This window comes from Cervus elaphus, chromosome 9 (assembly GCF_910594005.1).
Source record: "Cervus elaphus chromosome 9, mCerEla1.1, whole genome shotgun sequence".
NCBI classification, from domain to species: domain Eukaryota; kingdom Metazoa; phylum Chordata; class Mammalia; order Artiodactyla; family Cervidae; genus Cervus; species Cervus elaphus.
In genome coordinates, this window is record NC_057823.1 from 62,064,279 (window position 1) to 62,083,746 (window position 19,468).

At 47.7% G+C, this 19,468-nt stretch overlaps 1 protein-coding gene across 3 annotated transcripts in view; it reads left to right on the forward strand.

Annotated features, from left to right (window-relative positions):
• Positions 1–18,705, forward strand: part of ARHGEF37 (Rho guanine nucleotide exchange factor 37) — a 57,761-nt gene extending 39,056 nt beyond the window's left edge. For 2 of the 3 annotated variants that reach the window (XM_043913248.1, XM_043913249.1), the window contains exons 7-13: positions 255–359; positions 2,487–2,597; positions 3,249–3,578; positions 8,064–8,192; positions 10,979–11,174; positions 12,683–12,840; positions 15,756–18,705. In XM_043913248.1, coding sequence (XP_043769183.1) covers positions 255–359; positions 2,487–2,597; positions 3,249–3,578; positions 8,064–8,192; positions 10,979–11,174; positions 12,683–12,840; positions 15,756–15,965 — 1,239 coding nt within the window. In that variant the 3' untranslated portion in view covers positions 15,966–18,705. The remainder of the gene's footprint in view (positions 1–254; positions 360–2,486; positions 2,598–3,248; positions 3,579–8,063; positions 8,193–10,978; positions 11,175–12,682; positions 12,841–15,755) is intronic. The other variant, XM_043913250.1, reaches the window with a different exon arrangement.
• Positions 18,706–19,468: the final 763 nt, after the last annotated feature.

Below are 19,468 nucleotides of genomic sequence, written 5' to 3' on the forward strand. Positions count from 1 at the left end.
CTAAGGTCACACAGACAGGAAGCAAGTGAACCAGAGCTCATGTGTCTGATTCCATGGTCTGAATACAAAACCACTAAGCCACACTTACTGCCTCTAACCATCCCACTCAGTTTGGGGACTGGAGGAATGGCTCTGATGCGCGGGTCTGTGGAAAGGTGTGTGTGTGGGTGGTTCCTAGCGAGGACTTGGGACAGAGGTGTACACTGCCCCCACGTGGATGCTCTCGGCCCTCCTAAGCGTAACTTTACTCTCAGACGGAAGACAAGGAATTTGATGACTTAGAAGAGAGGTTCCACTGGGTGTCGCTGTGTGTGACCGAGCTGAAGAGCAACATGGCTGCTTACCTGGACAATTTGGAGGTGAGGGCCCTGTGGTAAATAATAGGGGGGCGGGGCTGAGATACCTGGGCAGGTACGTGGGGCCCATTGAACAAGCCCCTGACAAAGGCAGCAGCCTCAAGAACCAATTGGAAGAGATTGTAACAGTTGCTGGTTGGAGGCCAGAGAAGGAAGCACTCCTTAATCCAGAGGTTATCCAGCTGGGGCAACTTCTGAGCTCACTGAGTGCTCAGGGACTGGTTCCCACTGGGCAGTCAAATTCACTGGAAACAGAGTCTTCTGGAAGGACCCTGCCAGGCCGGCGCTAGAGCAGGTGCTCAAAGGGACCAGGCAGGTAATATTATTGACTGAAGTGTATAGGTGTATAGGCCTATTGTCTATTTATGAGACTTTTATGGTAGAGTTCAATATGTAGTAATATTTGGAGTTTGAATGACTGAATAAATGCATAAATGAACAAAATAAAATAAAATGCCCTGTCTCACGTGAATTGTTGCTACATGGGAGTGTGGACCCAATGCTGCCTGTTCTTCTGATTTTAAGGAAGAAGAAAACTGAAAATTGAGACCTTTAGGTAAAATCTCATGATGTGTCCACGTGAGCAACTAATTAAATAAGAATCTAAATGTTATGTGGGCCCAAGAAAATACATTTCTGCAAGCCAGATTCAGCCCACAAGGACACCAGTTTGCATTCCCAACCAGCACATCACTTTCCTTGTGCCCAAATTCCCACTTCGTTCTTGTCATCGATGCTGACTCATTCCATCCAGTCTGTCCCTTTTTCGTGGTTTTGTTTTCAGTCACATCCATTTGCACAGACCAGCTCAGTCAGATGATAACAGGCTCTTTGGATAATAGGATTTGGGGTGGCATTATTGGAAGTGTGTAGAAGAGAGGTCGTAGTTCTATGCTTTTCTGTGTTGGGCACACCCCCTGTTTGTTCCTGCTCCATCTTGCCCCAGCCTCCAAGGAAAGATAACAGCACAGTGAGTGAGAAGGGGAAGGCCCTCAGAGAAAGAATGGAGGGGCCTTGAGAGAGAGAAACCAGAAGCCCCCAAGAGACACGTCTGGCTTTGCAGAGAAGAACAGATACTTAGAAGCATTAAGGCTGTGTTGCCCTGAATGCAGGATTTACATGACAGATACAGTGTTGACATGGAATCCCATAGCAAGAAATTGACTCTTTCTTTTAATCCTCAGAGTCCAGGAAAATCCTCTTTTGCTGGCGTGTAAATAAACCAGCAGAACCAATCTCAGGCTAGAAGCCTTCAGCTGGCCATGACGCCCAGACAGAATTTAATAGCATTGTTTTCATAGCAGTTTTCTTAACATGCTTATTTATGGCAGTTATTACTGGCTTTCCCTTTGCTGCTGCTGCTGCTGCTGCTAAGTCGCTTCAGTCGTGTCTGACTCTGTGCGACCCCATAGACGGCAGCTCACCAGGCTCCCCCGTCCCTGGGATTCTCCAGGCAAGAACACTGGAGTGGGTTGCCATTTCCTTCTCCAATGCATGAAAGTGAAAAGTGAAAGTGAAGTCACTCAGTTGTGTCCGACTCTTAGAGACCCCATGGACTGTAGCCTACCAGTCTCCTCCATCCATGGGATTTTCCAGGCAAGAGTACTGGAGTGGGGTGCCATTGCCTTCTCCGGGCTTTCCCTTTATGGAAGTATCATAAGGTGTTTTCTTTTGGCCATGCCATGCAGCTTGTGGGATCTTAGTTTCCTGACCAAGGATTGAACCCTGGCCTCGGCAGTGAAAGCACGGACTCCTAACCACTAGACTGCCAGGGAATTCCCCATAAGGTGTTTTTGTTTGTTTGTTTGTTTTAATGCACTGATTTAAATAGGGATGCTAGGTTGATTTAAGGAAAAGTATTATTAGAACATGAGGAGCAGACATGGCAGAAAAAAAATTCACAAAGGTGATAACGAGAAGTGTGTGAATTGGAGACAACACTGGAATAGGGAGAAAGATGTGGGCTTAGAGAAAGAACATTCTAATCACCCAAGTTGTGCAAGGATAGATTAGCTGTGTGCAGACACTTGGAGGGTGTGCAGACAGCCTGGGCAACCTCTTCCGGGATGTTGTAGAGGGGCATTCAGGTGTGAGATGGTCTCAGTGGGCTCTCCTTTGACCCCCATCTAGGCTTTTCTCCGCTTCCGGCCCCAGGACTGCAATCTGGAAATCCCCGGGGGGCCAGTGGTACAGTACTGTTACCTGGCAAGAGACCTGCAGCTCCAGGCCTTCCCAGAGTTTGTGAGTGGAACTTCTCCCTTCTTTTTTTCAGGCAGGTGGCAGAGTCTATAAGAATAATATTTAGAAGTGAGGCCCTTTCCTTAATTGTTACATCCATAACTGTCATGGGTAGTCAGCAGGGTGGAGATTATTATTAGTACATTTTCCTGATAAAAATAGCACCAGCTAATGTTTATTGAGCCATGTTATCTGCCAGGCACTGTGCTAAAGTCTTTACATTCTTTACTCATTTAATCCTCACAACATAGCTTACAGGGTAAATACTGTTAATAACTCCATTCTGCAGATGAGGCTCAGAGAGGGTGACCTCCCATGTTATTCAGATGATCAATGGCAAGCTAGGATCTTAGCCCCAAGGACTATGGTTTTGATCACCGTCCTATACAAAATTTTTTCAACATCTCTGCACAGTAAGCATATTAAGAAGTGACGTATATTGAATACGTATTCTGTGCCCTCTGCTAAGCTTGTTACATGCATTGTCCTCATTTCTCAGATGGGCACCTTGAGGCTCAGAAAGGTTAGATATCATGGTAGAGGTCACAGCTGTTCGGTGAGAATGGCACTAGAGCCTCCCTCCAAAGTGCCTTCTTCCTGTGGCCACCCTCTGCCACTTCCTTCTTCAACTCCCAAGCTCACCTCTTCCCACAGAAGCAGCAACTGGAAGCCCAGGTGTGGCAGCCGTTGTGCAGCCTGGCCAAAGCCTTGGCAGGCCCTCAGAACCTGATCAAGAAGCGTCTAGACAAACTACTGGACTTTGAGAGGGTGGAAGAGAAGCTGTTGGAGGTGGGCAGCGTGACCTACGAGGAGGAGGCAGCCCGGCACATGTACCAGGCACTCAACTCCCTGCTAGTGGCTGAACTCCCACAGTTTAACCAGCTGGCCATGCGGTGGCTTGGCCAGATCCTCTGCACATTTGTGACTCTCCAGAGGGACCTTGCAAAGCAAGTGCTGCAGAGGGCAGAGGACAGCTTGGCCCAGGTAAGGCCTCTGGGGCTGGGGTACGTCTGGGAAATTGCCTGGCTGGGCCTCCTCATCCCTTCAGTGGGTTGTTTGAACGGCCTGGGGTGGAGTGAAGTTGGGCCTCCCAAACAGGCTACCAGGTGCTCAGGAGGAGGCCAGCGGACCTTCTGGATCTCTCTCATGCCTATTCTCCCTCCATTAATAGAGTCAGACCGTGGAAGCAAGGGTAGTATAGAACTGGGACTCTAGGCCACTTGCAGGCTCTGGGACTCAGAAACACAGGAGGCTTGCCTGGGAAAATAACAGGCCTTGGGTCCATTCCCTGGAGCGTATTAGAAGCAGGTGACAAGAGACAGGGCCCCTTCTACACAGTCAGGAGTAAATGCTTCAAGCTGGTGTTCCTGCCCCTGCTACTACTTCTAGCAGCCATCTCCCTGTGAGCCCTTACTGCACACTGGGTTCGGAACACTTTCCATATATTGTCTCACTTAATCCTCACAATAACCCCACAGAGTAGGTATTGTTATTATTCTCATTTCAAAATGAAGCCAGGACCACAGATGTTAAGCAGCTTGCCCAAGCCGTATAGCTCATGGCTAAATTTAAATCCTGGCAGGTGAACTCTAGAGCCTGAACCACAATGCCTGACAGCCTGTTAAAAAGAGCCATCTGCTGAAAGCATAAATAGGGCACAGAGAGGTTTAAACAAATCTCTAAATGTAAACTTTGATTTTAGAAATTTGAAGACTGGGGTTGATATAGGAAAGAACACTCAGCTTTTCTTCAGTCTCTCTCTGATATCAACATCAGAGCTCGGTGGCCTGTGGGTCTAAGCTCTGGAGAAATGTCAGTGTTGCTCGTTCCACATGGTGCTTCCTGTGCCTCAGTGCTCCAGCTCAGCTTTCTCCATACAGTTTATTGCATAAAAATCCCGCTGAAATTTTCCACCCCCCACCCTTATCACTGTATGATACCACTTTGACTGTGTGGATCACAACAAACTGTGGAAAATTCTTAAAGAGATGGGAATACCAGACCACCTGACCTGCCTCCTGAGAAATCTGTCAAGAAGCAACAACAGGTAAAACCGGACATGGAACAACAGACTGGTTCTAAATTGGGAAAGGAGTACATCAAGGCTATATATTGTCACCCTGCTTATTTAACTTATATGCAGAATACATCATGTGAGATGCCGGGCTGGATGAAGCAGAAGCTGGAATCAAGATTGCTGGGAGAAATATCAATAACCTCAGATATGCAGATGACACCACCCTTATGGCAGAAAGTAAAGAGGAACTGAGGAGCCTTTTGATGAAAGGGAAAGAGGAGAGTAAAAAAGCTGCCTTAAAACTCAACATTCAGAAAACTAAGATCATGGCATCTGGTTCCATCAATTCATGGCAAATAGATGGGGAAACAGTGGAAACACTGACAGACTTTATTTTCTTGGACTCCAAAATCAGTGCAGATTTTGTGACTGCAGCCATTAGTTAAAAGACAAAATTAAAAGACACTTGCTCCTTGGAAGAAAAGCTATGACCAACCTAGACAGCATATTAAAAAGCAGAGACATTACTTTGCCAACAAATGTCTGTCTAGTCAAAGCTATGGTGTTTCCAGTAGTCATGTAGGGATGTGAGAGTTGGACTCTAAAGAAAGCTGAGTGCCCAAGAATTGATGCTTTTGAACTCTGGTGTTGGAGAAGACTCTTGACAGTCCCTTGGACTGCAAAGAGATCAAACAGTCCGTCCTAAAGGAAATCAGCCCTGAATATTTGTTGGAAGGACTGATGCTGAAGCTGAAACTCCAATACTTTGGCCACCTGATGCAAAGAACTGACTTACTAGAAAAGACCCCAATGCTGGGAAAGATTTCAGGTAGCAGGAGAAGGGGATGACAGAGGATGAGATGGTTGGATGGCATCACTGACTTGATGAACTTGAGTTTGAACAAGCTCCGTCAGTTGGTGATGGACAGGGAAGCCTGGCCTGCTGCAGTCCATGGGATCACAAAGAGTCGGACATGACTGAGCAACTGAACTGAACGCTTACCACTACCTTCCCAGCCCATAGTCTCACTCTGCAGCTGCAGCCTCCCACCTCTTCTGAGTATGATCACAGCCACTTTGCATAGACTCCTTCTTCAGCCTAGAACATCCCTCCCCATCTCCCCCATACCTTTCACAGTGCCTGACATGTGATAGTGAGTGAGTGAAGTTGCTCAGTCGTGTCCGACTCTTTGCGACCCCATGGACACCAGGCTCCTCCGTCCATGGGATTTTCTAGGCAAGAGTACTGGAGTGGGTTGCCATTTCCTTCTCCAGGGAATCTTCCCAAACCAGGGATCGAACCCAGGTCTCCAGCATTGTAGACAGACGCTTTACCATCTGAGCCACCAGGGACGTGTGGTAAGACCTCCACAAATAAGGGACAAATGAAGCTCTCAGAATTCCCTTTCTCTAGGCGGGAGAACCCATCTCCCCATCCTCTATACTCCAGAAGCTCTCAGGATGTGCTTCTCTTAAGCTCTTATCAGAACCTGCATCCTGCTTGGTTGGTGGATGAAGCTGTTTCCCCTCATTAAGCTTCTCTTCTTTTTGGCCCTCATAGCATTTAGTACAGAGTCCTGTCCTCAGACACTGTTTTTGTTTTTGTTTTTTTTTGATGGGTACATCAACTGTTTTTTTTTCTTTTTTTCATTTATTTTTATTAGTTGGAGGCTAATTACTTTACAATATTGTAGTGGTTTTTGCCATACATTGACATGAATCAGCCATGGATTTACATGTGTTCCCCATCCCGATCCCCCGTCCCACCTCCCTCCTCATCCCATCCCTCTGTGTCTTCCCAGTGCACCAGCCCTGAGCACTTGTCTCATGCATCCAATCTGGGCTGGTGGTCAGACACTGTTTTTGAATTAAGCCCAAACCATCTGCAAAAAGAAGCATTTCTCTTTCCTGAAGGCAGAGGGTAAATCTGATCATTCTCTTCTCACCCTCTAGTCTTCCATCTGGGGCAGCAGACCCTCTTGTATTTACACTGGGCTATGCAGGGCTAGGGAGAAGGAAATGGCAACCCACTCCAGTATTCTTGCCTGGAAAATCCCATGGACTGAGGATCCTGGTAGGCTACAGTCCATAGGGTCGCAAAGAGTCAGACACGACTGAGCAACTTCACTTCATTTCACTTCATGCAGGGCTAGAGTTGACTTATTGGAAAAGACCCTGATGCTGGGAGGGATTGGGGGCAGGAGGAGAAGGGGACGACAGAGGATGAGATGGCTAGATGGCATCACCGACTTGATGGGCATGAGTTTGAGTAAACTCTGGGAGCTGGTGATGGACAGGGAGGCCTGGCGTGCTGCAGTTCATGGGGTCGCAAAGAGTCGGACACGACTGAGCGACTGAACTGGACTGAACTGAATGAACTGAATGCGGGCTGGGGAGTATTCTAGGATACTGTAGTGGGGAGGTCAACTTCATAAGAGCAGAAAGAGGGCATTTCTGTTTTTCTTTTTTTGACTGTGTTATGTGGCATTTGGGTTCCCCCACCAGAGATTGAACTTGTGCCCCCTGCATTGGGAGCACTGAGTCTTAACCACTGGACTACCATGGAAGTCCCAGAAAGACGGCATTTCTTGATTGATTTTGTAATATAGAATCTTAGGGCCTGTTAATGATTGAATACAGCTTCCTGTGTCCCATGTCCCATTCTCCTGGAAAGTCCTCTGGAACCTGGGAGAGGCCCGCATGGTAGAACCTCAATCTCTCTGCATCTTGCGGGCAGAGGAAAGGCCCTGGTGGTTTTGGTGACCAGCAGAGAGGACATGTCTCTGTTAGCTGTGGGGCCGTGGTCACTTGTAGACTGTCTGATGAAAATGCAAGAGTTGCCCAGCAGGGCCAAGGTCCCAGGATGGAGCATCGTTCAGAACTCCTTGGGCTCCAAACCAGCTTAGGCATAAAGAACACATTATACAATTGTATAACTGGGAGACCCAACAAACAATGTTGTTGAGGCTCTGGCTTTCACTGCATCTCCTGGCTGTTTCCCTCTCTGGGTTGGCTTTATTGTCAAGCAGGTGTTTTCTGCAAGGTGGGAGAGAGTGGCTCTCAACAGCTCCAAGTGTTTACCTTAACATCTCAGGATCTAAAAGAAGAATCACCCTGTCACTCGCAGCCTTCATGTACTAAATCTGATGGGAAGATTCCGATTGGCCTTGCTCTAGTCCTCTGTCTACTCCTTGACCAATCACGATAGATAAGAAAAGGGATGCTGTGACTGCCAGTCTTGTGGCCAGGCACCAGGAGGGACAATACCACTGGACCCCTGTAGAGGGATGCTTTCATAAAGGAAGGTGGGGCAGTACCCAGGCCAAACCAGGACAAAGACATAAAGGCCCATCCTAACAGCTGGGGCTGGAGTGTGGCTGTCAGGGTTTCCCTGACAGAGAGGTCTCCTCTCTGCCAAGGAGGGCTGTGATGACAGTGTCTGTGCTCCCCAGCTCCCCCACCACCACCTGTCCGAGCCGGCCTTCAGGAAGCTGGTGGAGGATGCACTAGGCCAGACCAGTCACCAGCTTCACTCCTTTCAAGAGAATTTCGAGAAAGTGCTGCCACCTCCCACCACACAAGTAAGTGTCCCTCCTTCCCCCTCAAAGACTGTCCAGTCCTTCACCTGCCGGTGGGGTGAGATCAGCCCCCTATTTCCTTCCCCTTTTCTTTTCCCAGTTGTCCCCTGTTATCCCAGAAACACGTTGCCTTTCCCTCTCTCCTTTCTGTGACCTGGGGATGAGGGTGGGGTGGAAATCTCTCTCTCTGTCACACACACACACACACACATTCTCTTCATGGTTGATAAGTATAAAAGCAGGTTAAGAAGATAACCTAAACATTTTGCTCTTAATGACGTCATAACAGGCAAGTGGCATTAACACCCTGAAACCTGCAACTTCTTCAGATTTTTCAGCAAAATTAACCTTGTTTCCTCATCACTTTCTCATAGAACTTGCTTCAAATACAACCATTCAGGATAAATAAAATGTTTGAACTAGAAGAATTTAGATTTTCTTTTTGCTATGAAATTTTTAATTGAAAAAGACAGTGTTTCAGCTGCATTGTGGTTGACAGAACTCTGGCTGGCCAAAGGCTTCTTTGGGTGGTAAAATAGTTTTTCTCTAAAATATAATGGAAGGGTATCTTGCAGTCCACTTGAAGAATTCTTCAAGAATATATAAAATAATGGAGTAGGACGGGCGGGGTGGGAGGGAAATTCAAGAGGGAGGGAATATATGTACGCTTACAGCTGATACACATTGTTGTACGGCAAAAATCAACACAATATTATCAAGCAATTATCTTCCAATTAAACATAAAGACAGAATCATAAAAAAGAATAAAATCAGCCTAATAATTTTAAAAAGATATATAAACTTTAAAAAGTTTTTAAAAGAATATATAAAATATCATGTATGTTTTAGTAATTGAAGTAGCTGAAAGGCAAAGAGGCTCTCAGAGTATGATGAAACCTGGGTTTGAGAAAACTGAAACTATATTCAGTCACATGTGAGATGTGATGTGAGGGTCAGGAGACGGGTCCAAGATTCCCCCAAAGGGAGAAGGCCCAAGAGACATGGGGGAACATTAAAGGAGCCCAGAAGAACTGGGCACAGACAGGTGGCCTTTGCACCTGACCAGAGCGTAGAGGACGTCAAAGAGCATCAGAGGGGTATGTGCACTTCAAGTGGGGTGGCCTCCACCTGGGAGTGAGCTGTCCCCACTTCGTTGCCCACACTGAGATGCCCAGCAGAGGACTCACTGGGGCTGTTACATGGGCTCTGCCACCCGAGGGGAGGAAGGGTGAAGGAAATCAAGAAAAGAGCGGCCACTCAGATGAGCCGTGGAAACTTCTATCTTTTTCTACTTAAGACAAAATAACATTTTTCTTATTGGAAAAGCAAGCCATGGTGATTGCAGGAAAAAGAAGAGAAGATACATAAAAATAGAAAGAAATGGAAACATCATAGTCCTGATGTGTTGCAGATTGGTAGGAAGAGAAGGGACTCCCATGACCCCAGCCCCACCCCAGCTTCCCCATCTCTCCTCTCATGTATCCCTGCAACACACACACAGATACACAGACACACACCTTCCTATAAATTCCTGACTTGTTTGCCTACGGGTACAGATCCCAGAGGAATGGGGTCACCCCCCAGGGCATGAGAGTACCAGTGCGATCTTTGCAGCCCTCCCCAGTGCCTCCAGGGAGTGCTGCTGTTCTTCACACAGGGAGGGGCAGAGACTTGAGAAAGAAGACAAACGTTTGCTACCACATACTTGCATTAACACCGCCATTCTGAAAAAGAGCTACTGTGTCTCTACACTTTTGTTTGTGGGCCTGTTTAGAAACCTGGGATTCTCCTGGTTCTTGATCCTGATTCAGGAACCTATTGGAGGTATGGGAGATGGCAGAGTCCATGCCCAAGTGCCCCTGAAGGGCATCTCTGCCTACCTCCCTACACCTAGCACCTCTCCACCTGGAAATCACCATATAGAATATAGTGAATATATGTCCATCCATATATATCTAGAATATCTATATAGAATATAATAAGTCTATATTCAATATTTTTAGCTTCCTTGTTTTATAAAAGGGGACAATCTCCTGAGTCCCTTCTTGTTAATACTTTAGTTGGAAGCAGTGAATGAAAAAACAAAGACAGTGCCAAATTTCTAGATGCTCTGAAAATGCACTGAATCATTCTCCTTAGCTAGATGGCAATTTCCATTAAGGAAAAACTCTGTTGTAATTTACAAGGCTTACCGTGCCTTGTAAATGGTAGGGGGCTCAATAAAGGCTTGTGGACTCAAAACCCATGGAATAAAACCCTGAATTCCCTTTGTTCACCCGTGTGTGAGGGGTCTACATGGGTCAGCCCTGTGCTGGGTATTTAAGATCCCACGTGAGTAAGAGCTGGTGCTGACATGACACTCATAGTCTTACTCATTGGTGTTGAAAGATGTGTGTAAGGCATTTTCCTGTGGGACAGCTTAGCTTAATGCTATGGGCAGAATTTAGGGCCCAGTCCTGGAATTCTGTAGCTGGGAGATTCAGAAACTGACTTAGGATTTTAGAAATCCCAAGAAATTGAGACCAGAGAAGGATTTTAGAAGCTTCTTCTAAAATGCCTTTCTTCTGAATGCATTTCTTCTGAAATGCCTTTGGATACTAAGAGCATGTGTTTCTCATCTGATCCATCCATTTGTTGTTGAGGAGGCTGTTGCCCTGGCTGGGATGGGTCTGTGGGGAGTAGAGGTGGACTTGGTCCAGAACTCCTGGCTGTCAGCATGTCGGCCAGCACTGGTGTTAGCTTTAACCCTCCAGCTCCAGCATTGTTGTCTGTCTCTCTCCCTCTCCCAGCCACTCCTTCCAGGGGCTGAACGCCAGGTGCAGGCGCTCCTGAGCAAGTATGGCCCGGGAAAGCTCTACCAGGTGACAAGCAACGTCAGCGGGGCTGGGACTCTGGACCTGACCCTGCCGCGGGGCCACATCGTTGCCCTCCTTCAAAACAAGGACACCAAAGGCAACAGCAGCCGATGGCTGGTGGACACTGGAGGTATGTGGGACTTCAGGGGGCACTTCCCCACCCTTTGGGAAAACCACCCAATGAGAGCCAGTGGGGAGACATGGGCGCTCTTGTGAGTGGGGTCTGGCTATGCAGATCCAGGATGGGAATGAACACAGGTGAACTTGGAGGGCTTGGGGACATAGCCAACTTAGTGTGGTGTATGAGATGCCAAAAAGAGAGGTTGTCTTATGTTGCAACATCCGTATCCAGCACCTCCTATGTGCTGGGCACTGTGTAAAGAAGGCAAGGACTCACAAGGACTCTGCCTTGGGGACCTCACAAGTCATTGGTGTAGACGCAGTTCTGTGGATCACCTTGAAGAATGGCGATACGTGGAGAAGGAACACTTGGATCCCAACTGTAGGGACAGAAGTCTGACATCGAGAATGAAGTTGATGTTATCCTGCTCCCTCTGCTCTGGTCAGGTCCCTGGGTGTGCTGCTCAGATATGGGTGCCCCAGGAGGCATCAGGGCAGGAAGCAAGGGGCACCGTGAACCCAGGACGAGATGCCCCAGTATCTCCACTGTCTTCCACAGAGGGGCATGTGATCCACAGATGACAGTTACACAGGACTATTGGGAGGGGATCTGCAGACAGTTTTTCCCCACTTCAGATACTTTATTTTAATTCAGTATTTTAATGTTTATTAGAAAAAATATAACTAGTACAGAAACCCATGATTTTATTCATTGTTATCAATGTATAGTACAACACTAAGTTTTAAAAAGTGAGTTTATTAAAAAATTAAGATGGTACAGATCTGGCAAAAATCATAAAAAGGGAAACTCTGGACTCTAGTTGAAAAACTTGAGCTGGATGAAGATTAAAACAAGGCTCCTGGAGTCAAGAAGACCAGGTTTGGATCCCAACTCAGCACTTTACTAACTGCATGATCCTGGAGGAGTTATGGAGCCTCTCTGAGCCCTGTTGGTTCAGCAATAAAATGGAGATAACAATACTGACCTTGAGAGCTGATATGAAGACTAGGTGGTCCAGTGCAGTTCAGCACCAGGCAAGCTATCAGAAGGTGACAGCCATTCACAGGAACAGCAGCCAGAACACCCCTGGGGTAGCTGTTACAAGAAGGGACTGGGGGCACTTTGAAAAGGGAAAGGCAATTTCTGCCTCCTGGGAAGGCAGTCCTGCAGTGAGGAATAGCCTTGCTCGGACAGGGGACCAGAGGTGCCAGCACCAGGAAAACAGTTTTCATTCCAGTCCAAGGAAGAACTTTTTGTCTCTGCCAGAGCTGTTCCAAATGAACTGGGTTGCCTCTGTGGGGAATGAGCTCCCTGTCACTGGGGTAAACAAGCAGAAGCTAGAAAGAGTGAGAGCAGGGTGGGGTGAGTGGTTTTGTGAGGTTCTGAGATGACTTTTCAAGGCCCACTGTAGTGCTGAGAAGCTGTATTGGAGGCAGTCACATCCACGAATGGCGGTGACTTCCTCTACCACTGAAAGGGGCGATCCACAGCCAGATAACATTCTGTATGTCCTGCAGGACATCGAGGGTACGTGCCAGCTGGAAAACTGGAGGTGTACCACGTGGTCCCCAGTGAGGAGGAGCTCAGAGGGCAGGCGAGGCCTCACAGAGACTTCCAACATCAGACACCAGAGTCCGTCTCGGCCCCGGTCCCCTCTGTCCCAACTGTGACCCAGGTGAGCCTAGAAGAGGGGTGGGGGCCATCTGGAGCGGGGCTTTGATTTTCATCCTGTCAGGAGGAGTTACCACCCTGTGCAGTGGCCACACCAGTGTCCTGGCCAGGCGTGTACCTGGAGAAAAGGGACTCTCATCCCTGCCATGTCAAAAGGAGAGCTAATCCTTTACTCTCCAGTAAGCAGAGCAAATGGGATTATTTCATTCATTCATTTATTCATGCATTCATTATTCAGTATACGCCAGGCACTGTGTTAGATGAGAGATACAATGATAAGCAGAGGTCAACCTTGGCCCTTGCCTTCCTCAAATTTATAATCTAGGAGGTAGGGGAAACAGTGATTAATAATCATATAAATGATCTCAAATTCCTATTAGTGATAGGTGCCAGAGCCTTAAGTGAGGGAGAGGATTAGGGAAGGTTTTTCTGAAAAGAATCATGCTTTTGTTCAGATTTGAAGGATGAATAGGAAGTAATTCGATAAAGGGGTGTGAATGGGAAGAACTTCCCTGAAAACATGCCCAGCAAATGCAAAGCCCAGGGCTGGGGAGGACACGGTTAGTAAGGAACTGAGTGGAGCCAGCAAGATAGGGGCAGTGAGGTGCTGTTGAAGAGGTGAGGTGGGGCCAGCCATTGGGGCCTGTGGCCTTGCCGAGGGTGTTGATCTTTCTCATAAAATGCCATGGGAAACTTGTACATGCATGTTCATCGCAGCATTATTCATAACAGCCCCTAAGTGGAAACAACCTATGTCCATCAACTGATGAAAGAATAAACAAAATCTGGCATATCCATGCAATTTCAAATGTTATACAGCCAAGAGAAAGAGTGACATTCTGACACATGCTACCACACGTAGCTCGATACAGAAGACCATGTAATGTGTGATTCTCTATTCAAAATGTGTAGGATAGGCAGTTACATTGGGACAGAAAGTAGATCAGTGGTTGTCAGGGGCTAGGGGCAAGGGGAGTGGAAAGTGACTGCTAAGCGGTCTAGGGTCTCTTTGGGATGATGAAGATGTTCTGGAATTACATAATGATGGTGGTAGCACAACCTTGAGAACATACTAAAAACTACTGAATTGTACACTTTGAAAGGGTAGAGTGTGTGTATGTGAATTATATCTGAAAACAAAAAGTGATGGGAAGGCTTTGCAGAGCCAAATCCTAGGGGGAAGAAGGTTAGTGAGGTCGCTGTGAGGGTTGATTTAGGTAGCGGCTGGCACATGGGAGCATCAGTAAATGGAGGCAGCACGCACAGTTATGGAGGAGGAGCTCCAAAGGTGATGAATGAGCAGCAGAAAGGACCCAGGCCCAGGGGCAGGTGCCCAGAGGCTTGCAGTGAATAGTTGGGGAGCCTGGAATGGGCTGAGGGAGGGCTGCATAGAAGCCCATGGAAGCTGTGATGTGCAGCTCTGGCACGTGCTGAGAAGGTTCTCAGGCCAGTGCCAGGAGAATTAGCTAGAAGTGCTACACCAGGGCTGCCTCCAGCTAGACACACCCACCCATTGGCAAAGGACCCACAAAGGTCCCACAAGGGAGCCTGGCCACCCAACTCAACCCCATCACCAGCCAGTATGGATGGTGTCCCCAGAACCCTCACCTAGGGGCTCATGTGGAGAGCTCAGCTGTCCATCAGGCCAGAGACATTAGCTGCTTCCTCTCTGTGCGTCTGCTCAGTGGGACTCACATGGGGTCATTCCAGTCCCCCGTTGCCTCTGACTGTTCATGGCCCATAGTAATAAAAGTCATGGTAGGGGCTTCCCTAGTGGCTCAGTGGTAAAGAATCCGCCTGCCAGTGCAGGAGACACGGGTGTGACCCCTGACCCGGGAAGATCCCACATGCCATGAAGTAGCTGAGCTCATGCACCACAACTGTTGAGCCTGTGCTCTGGAGCTCGGAAGCCACAACCACTGAAGCCTGCACATCCTAGGTCCCATGCTCTGCAATAAGAGAAGCCACTTCCACGAGAAGTCCACACACCACAACTAGAGAAACAAGGCAACTAGAGAAAACCACAGCAACAAAAGACCCAGCGCAGGCAAAAAAAAAAAAAAGTCGTGGTAAAAATAACCGAAGCAGCAAATTCCCTGGTCATCCAGTGGTTAGAACTCGGCACTTTCACTCATTAGGCCTGGGTTCCATCTCTCTTCAGGGAACTGAGATCCCTCAAGCTGCATGGCATGACCAAAATAATAATAATAATAATAATATTATTATTATTAATATTATTAACAAAGCAGCCTGCATTTGTTGAGCCCTTACTATGTACCAGGCACAGGCAATTCATCCATTAAGTTCCCACAATTATCTGGAGGGAAGGATATCATCCTTCCATTTTACAGATGATGAAACTGAGGCCCAGGGAGGTAAAATATCAGCCTAAGTGCCCTCCTCTCCATTATGATTTTTTTGGGGGGACCCTTTCCCTAAAAAGTAACAGAGTTGCCCAACCATCCCTCCTGTCTCTACACCAAGCTGGGAAATTGGCCTCGACAGATGACACCCTTGGATCTGAGGAGGGTAGTGAGGAAGGGACTCTGAGTCTTCTGCTCAGTAGGATGGCAGCAGTGGGCTGAGAGCACCCCTCCTGAGGTCAGACAGGTCAGCGTCACTGCTATGTGATTTTGAATTAGTTCCTTGATGTCTCTGAGTCTTAATTTCCTTATCTGAAAAAAGGAGGAAATAGAATTATAGAACTGTGAAAATCAAAACCAGACAAAGAGCCTGCCATCCAGTAGGTATTAGCAGAGTGGAGGTAGCTGACATCTTTGGTCAAAGGACACATTTGGGAGGCAGTGACTGCCCAGCCGCTGAGTCAGGTGGCAGGGAAGAGGGTAAACAGCTTCTCTGGGTTGGGCTTATCTGTCCTCTCAGCCTGACCACTTCTGTGTCGTTCCCCATGTGTTTCAGGTGGTGGCCATGTACCCGTTTGTGGCCAGAAGCAGCCATGAAGTGAGTCTACAGGCAGGCCAGCGGGTGACTGTGCTGGAGGCCCAGGACAAGAAGGGGAACCCAGAGTGGAGCCTCGTGGAAGTGAACGGACAGAGGGGCTATGTGCCTTCCAGCTTCCTGGCCAGGGCCCCAAGTCCAGCTCCATGGGGCTGGAGTTTGCCTTCTTAGGGTGCCCTCCTTGAAGTTCATGTTCCAGGAGGGTTAGAGGCTGTGACCCTGGGAAGGAAAGGAAGCAAAGAAAAGTTGGGGGTGGATAGGGAGATCAGGTTAGGGCAGGGTGAAGGGCACAGAGAAGGTAGCCGGAAGAGGGAAATGAGCCTTGAGAAACGCCCGGTGTGGGTGGGCATGAAAGGCCCCAGCCAGGGCAGCTCATTCTGTCTCTCTGGAGAAGGCGTTCCAACCTGAGTCACAGCACCCTGGATGGCAGGTCCCAGCTGATGCGCCAGGACTTGCTTGTGGCCAGTCTTACCTGTGCTCCTGCCCCAGCCTGTCCATGGGAGTAGGTCACCTAGATGAGCATTACCTGTGTGCTGTGTGGTTGCATGGAGGGCCCCTGGAGAGTCCAGAACTGCCTGGCCTGACAGCTCACTTCCTTCCTGTGACATAGAGACACCATAGCCGACCAGTCGGCTTTTATTTCTCCACAGTGGGAGCTGAATTACCTTAGGCAGTGAACACACAGGAGCCCTCTCTAGCAGGGAGCGAGGGTTTGTCAGGGCAGTAGAAAGGTTCCCAGGAGTCTTTTGGCTGGGCCTGGAGTGGGTGTGAGCAAGTCACAATTCTGGAATGTGTGTAGGCAAGTGCAGAGGCTGCTCCAGGGGAGAGGGGTTTTTGAGGGTGTGTTAGGTGGGGTGTGTGAAGTTGTACAGTTGAGGCGTGTGTTAGGTTGGCAGCAGTTGTACACTGCTGCTGTGTTCTCTGGACTAGGGGACAAAGGGCCATGCAAATCTCAGAGGAAACTGTGAAGCAGGTAACTAAAGGCCTGGTGGGTGGGTTATGCCTTGGTTTCCTGTTTCTGGAAGAAGGGGAGCCAGGGGAACCCCTGGTGGTTTCAGAAGGGTGCTTAAGGCCTGGAGGCCACAGTGGAGGTGATGTCAGTTGGCTGTGGAACCTCAGACATAGGACACAACCTCAGTTTTCACATCTGTTAAGACCTAACCCAGGCTTGTGATGAGAATGAGGAGATGCCAAAGTTGTGGAAGCTCCTTGTGAATCATGAAGTGTGACATAAATGTAAAATTGCAGGATGTGCAGGAAGTGGTCTCAGGATGGCCCGAGGCATCAACTGGCCACTCTCCATGCCCATGGCCATGACCAACATTAATAATCAGTGTGGCATCCTTTCCTTTAAACCCATGATCCCTCCCAGTGCTGCATTCTAGGTAACCAAACATTTGAACTTGGTGAGATCACATTAATTGTCATCCCTTTCTAGAACCTAGAAATTGAAGCCTCTCAAAAGAGTTCCTGTTCAAGGAAGACTGACCACCGGGGCAAATTTGGGTGCAGCAGCTGTTGGATCATCACTTCTAAGTTGTTGCTTTGGGTTCAGATAAGTTGTAAGATTCACAGGAGAGAGAAAAGGTGATTCAGTGTACCTTTTAAAACAAATGACAAATTTCAGAACAAATCCACATTAGATTATGTGTAAAAACAGGTGGCAGTTTAGACTTGATTCCAAGAACATCTCTGTATTATAACTGTAGTGCCTAAAATTGTTAGCTCTGGTTTTTGGAGAACATTTAATAAGTGTATACATGTCTGTGTCAGACAGTCTGTAACTTACCTTCTCTGGGCTTGTGAAAGCATGAAGGCTGCATACATAATGCAAGAGAAACTCAGTCGCCACAACCTTTCACCCAGCACAAAATTAACTCTAAGATGCTTACGACTCATTTTCCTTTCTCTTCCCTGCTCAGATTTCTGATGCAAACAAGAAGCACAGGAGAGCAGGTAATAAAATAGGAAATCCAGCTGTGGTAGAACCAGTGTGGTTCTACAGTACTTTTGAGAGCCTACTCTTTGCACTGGGGCAGCTTTCAACTATGACTGAAGCGAGGTTCCCATTCAGAGATGCTGATGCAATTTGTCTGGAGTGTGGCCCAGCCTCAGAAATTCAGAGAGCTCCTCAAGTACTTCCAGTGTGTGGCCAGGGTTGGGGATCTCTGCCCTGGACACACAGTGCTGGTCGAGATAGACCTGGGGTCAGAAATGGTCACGAGCTCTGACCTAGGGATGTGCCCCATCCGAACTTTGTACTTACTGAGATGCTTTAAACAGAAAGCTTGAGAGGACGTTTGAATCAGGACAGCCTGTTCTTTCAGGTCCTAGAATGTATATTTATTAAGTGCCATTAAAAGGGACCTGAACAAAACTGGATGTTCTTGTAGGCATAAGGGAGGAAACCAAAATATACTTGGAACCAAATCTATCTCACGAAAGGAAGATAAAAATGTATTCAGTAACACACGGGTTGTGGTTTTTCATACCAGGGGATGAGATTAAAAGTCACTGAAGGGTGAGGAAATGCACAACTGAGAATATGGAGAATGGCCTGAATTTTCTCCAGAGGACTCAGTGTAATGTGCCTTTCCCCTCCAGATGCCTAGAACCATTGCACTGTGTCTTATTTATTTCAATGCCGGGCCATCACATATTAGACTTGCAAAGGTATTTGCCTGTGACTTGAACAACACTTCCAAGAGTTGAAGACTGATTCACGAGGGTGCCTCTTGCTCCCTGCAATGGAGTTTAACCTTTTGGCCTCCAACCTAGTTTTAGACATGGGGACCAGATTACAATATCTCAATGCTCAAAAAGATGAGCAAATTCTTAGTTAATGTGAGTTCTAGCTTGGTGAATAACTGATGTCAACTACTGGGAATAAAGGTCTTAAAGATGAAATGTCGCTGAAATTTGTGTGACTCTAATCATTGGAGGGCCAGTCAGTGTGACCTTTGTTCACTAGACACTTGCTATATATAAAAATGGCACCTGATTTATTCATGTGTTCGTTTAATGAGTGTCTACTGAATATCTTCAGTGCCTCCAGGAGTTGGCCTTGGCTGTTGGGGATGCAGTGAGAAGTCCAAGATCGGGGCCCTGCCCTCCCAAAGCCTATAGTTTGATGAAGGAGGCAGGCAAGGCAACAGTTAAACACAGTGTTAGTTGTTATGGGTGATTATAGGTACCACCAGAGCCCAGGGAGAGGCCAGCCCCTGACTTAGACTTGGTGGCTAAGGAGGGCTTCCTGAAAGAAGTGATATCCAAGCTGACAGGAAATGGAATAGATGAAGGTGGGAGGGAGGGCATGTCAAAGGTCCAGAGATAAGAGCAAGCGCGGCTCATCGGGGAACTGAAGTGCTGTACGGCGGAAGCACATGGTGTGTGTAGGGGTGGTGGGTGCAGTGGGAGATGGCTTAGTGAGTTGTGCCTGGTAAGGAGCTTTGGGGTTTATTGTGAAGGCAGTCAGGGGGCACTAAAGGGTTTCAAGCAGCAGAGTGACACATGTGGGATTGTGGTTTAGGATGCAAGTGCTGTTTCATCCCTGGATCTCCCTAAGCGTCTGTCACATGCCTCAAGTTATAGATGTTCAAAACACGTTGCTAGATAATACCCAGATGGGATCGGAACACCAAAGCCTGCCTCCAAGTGTCTCCCATCCAGCTATA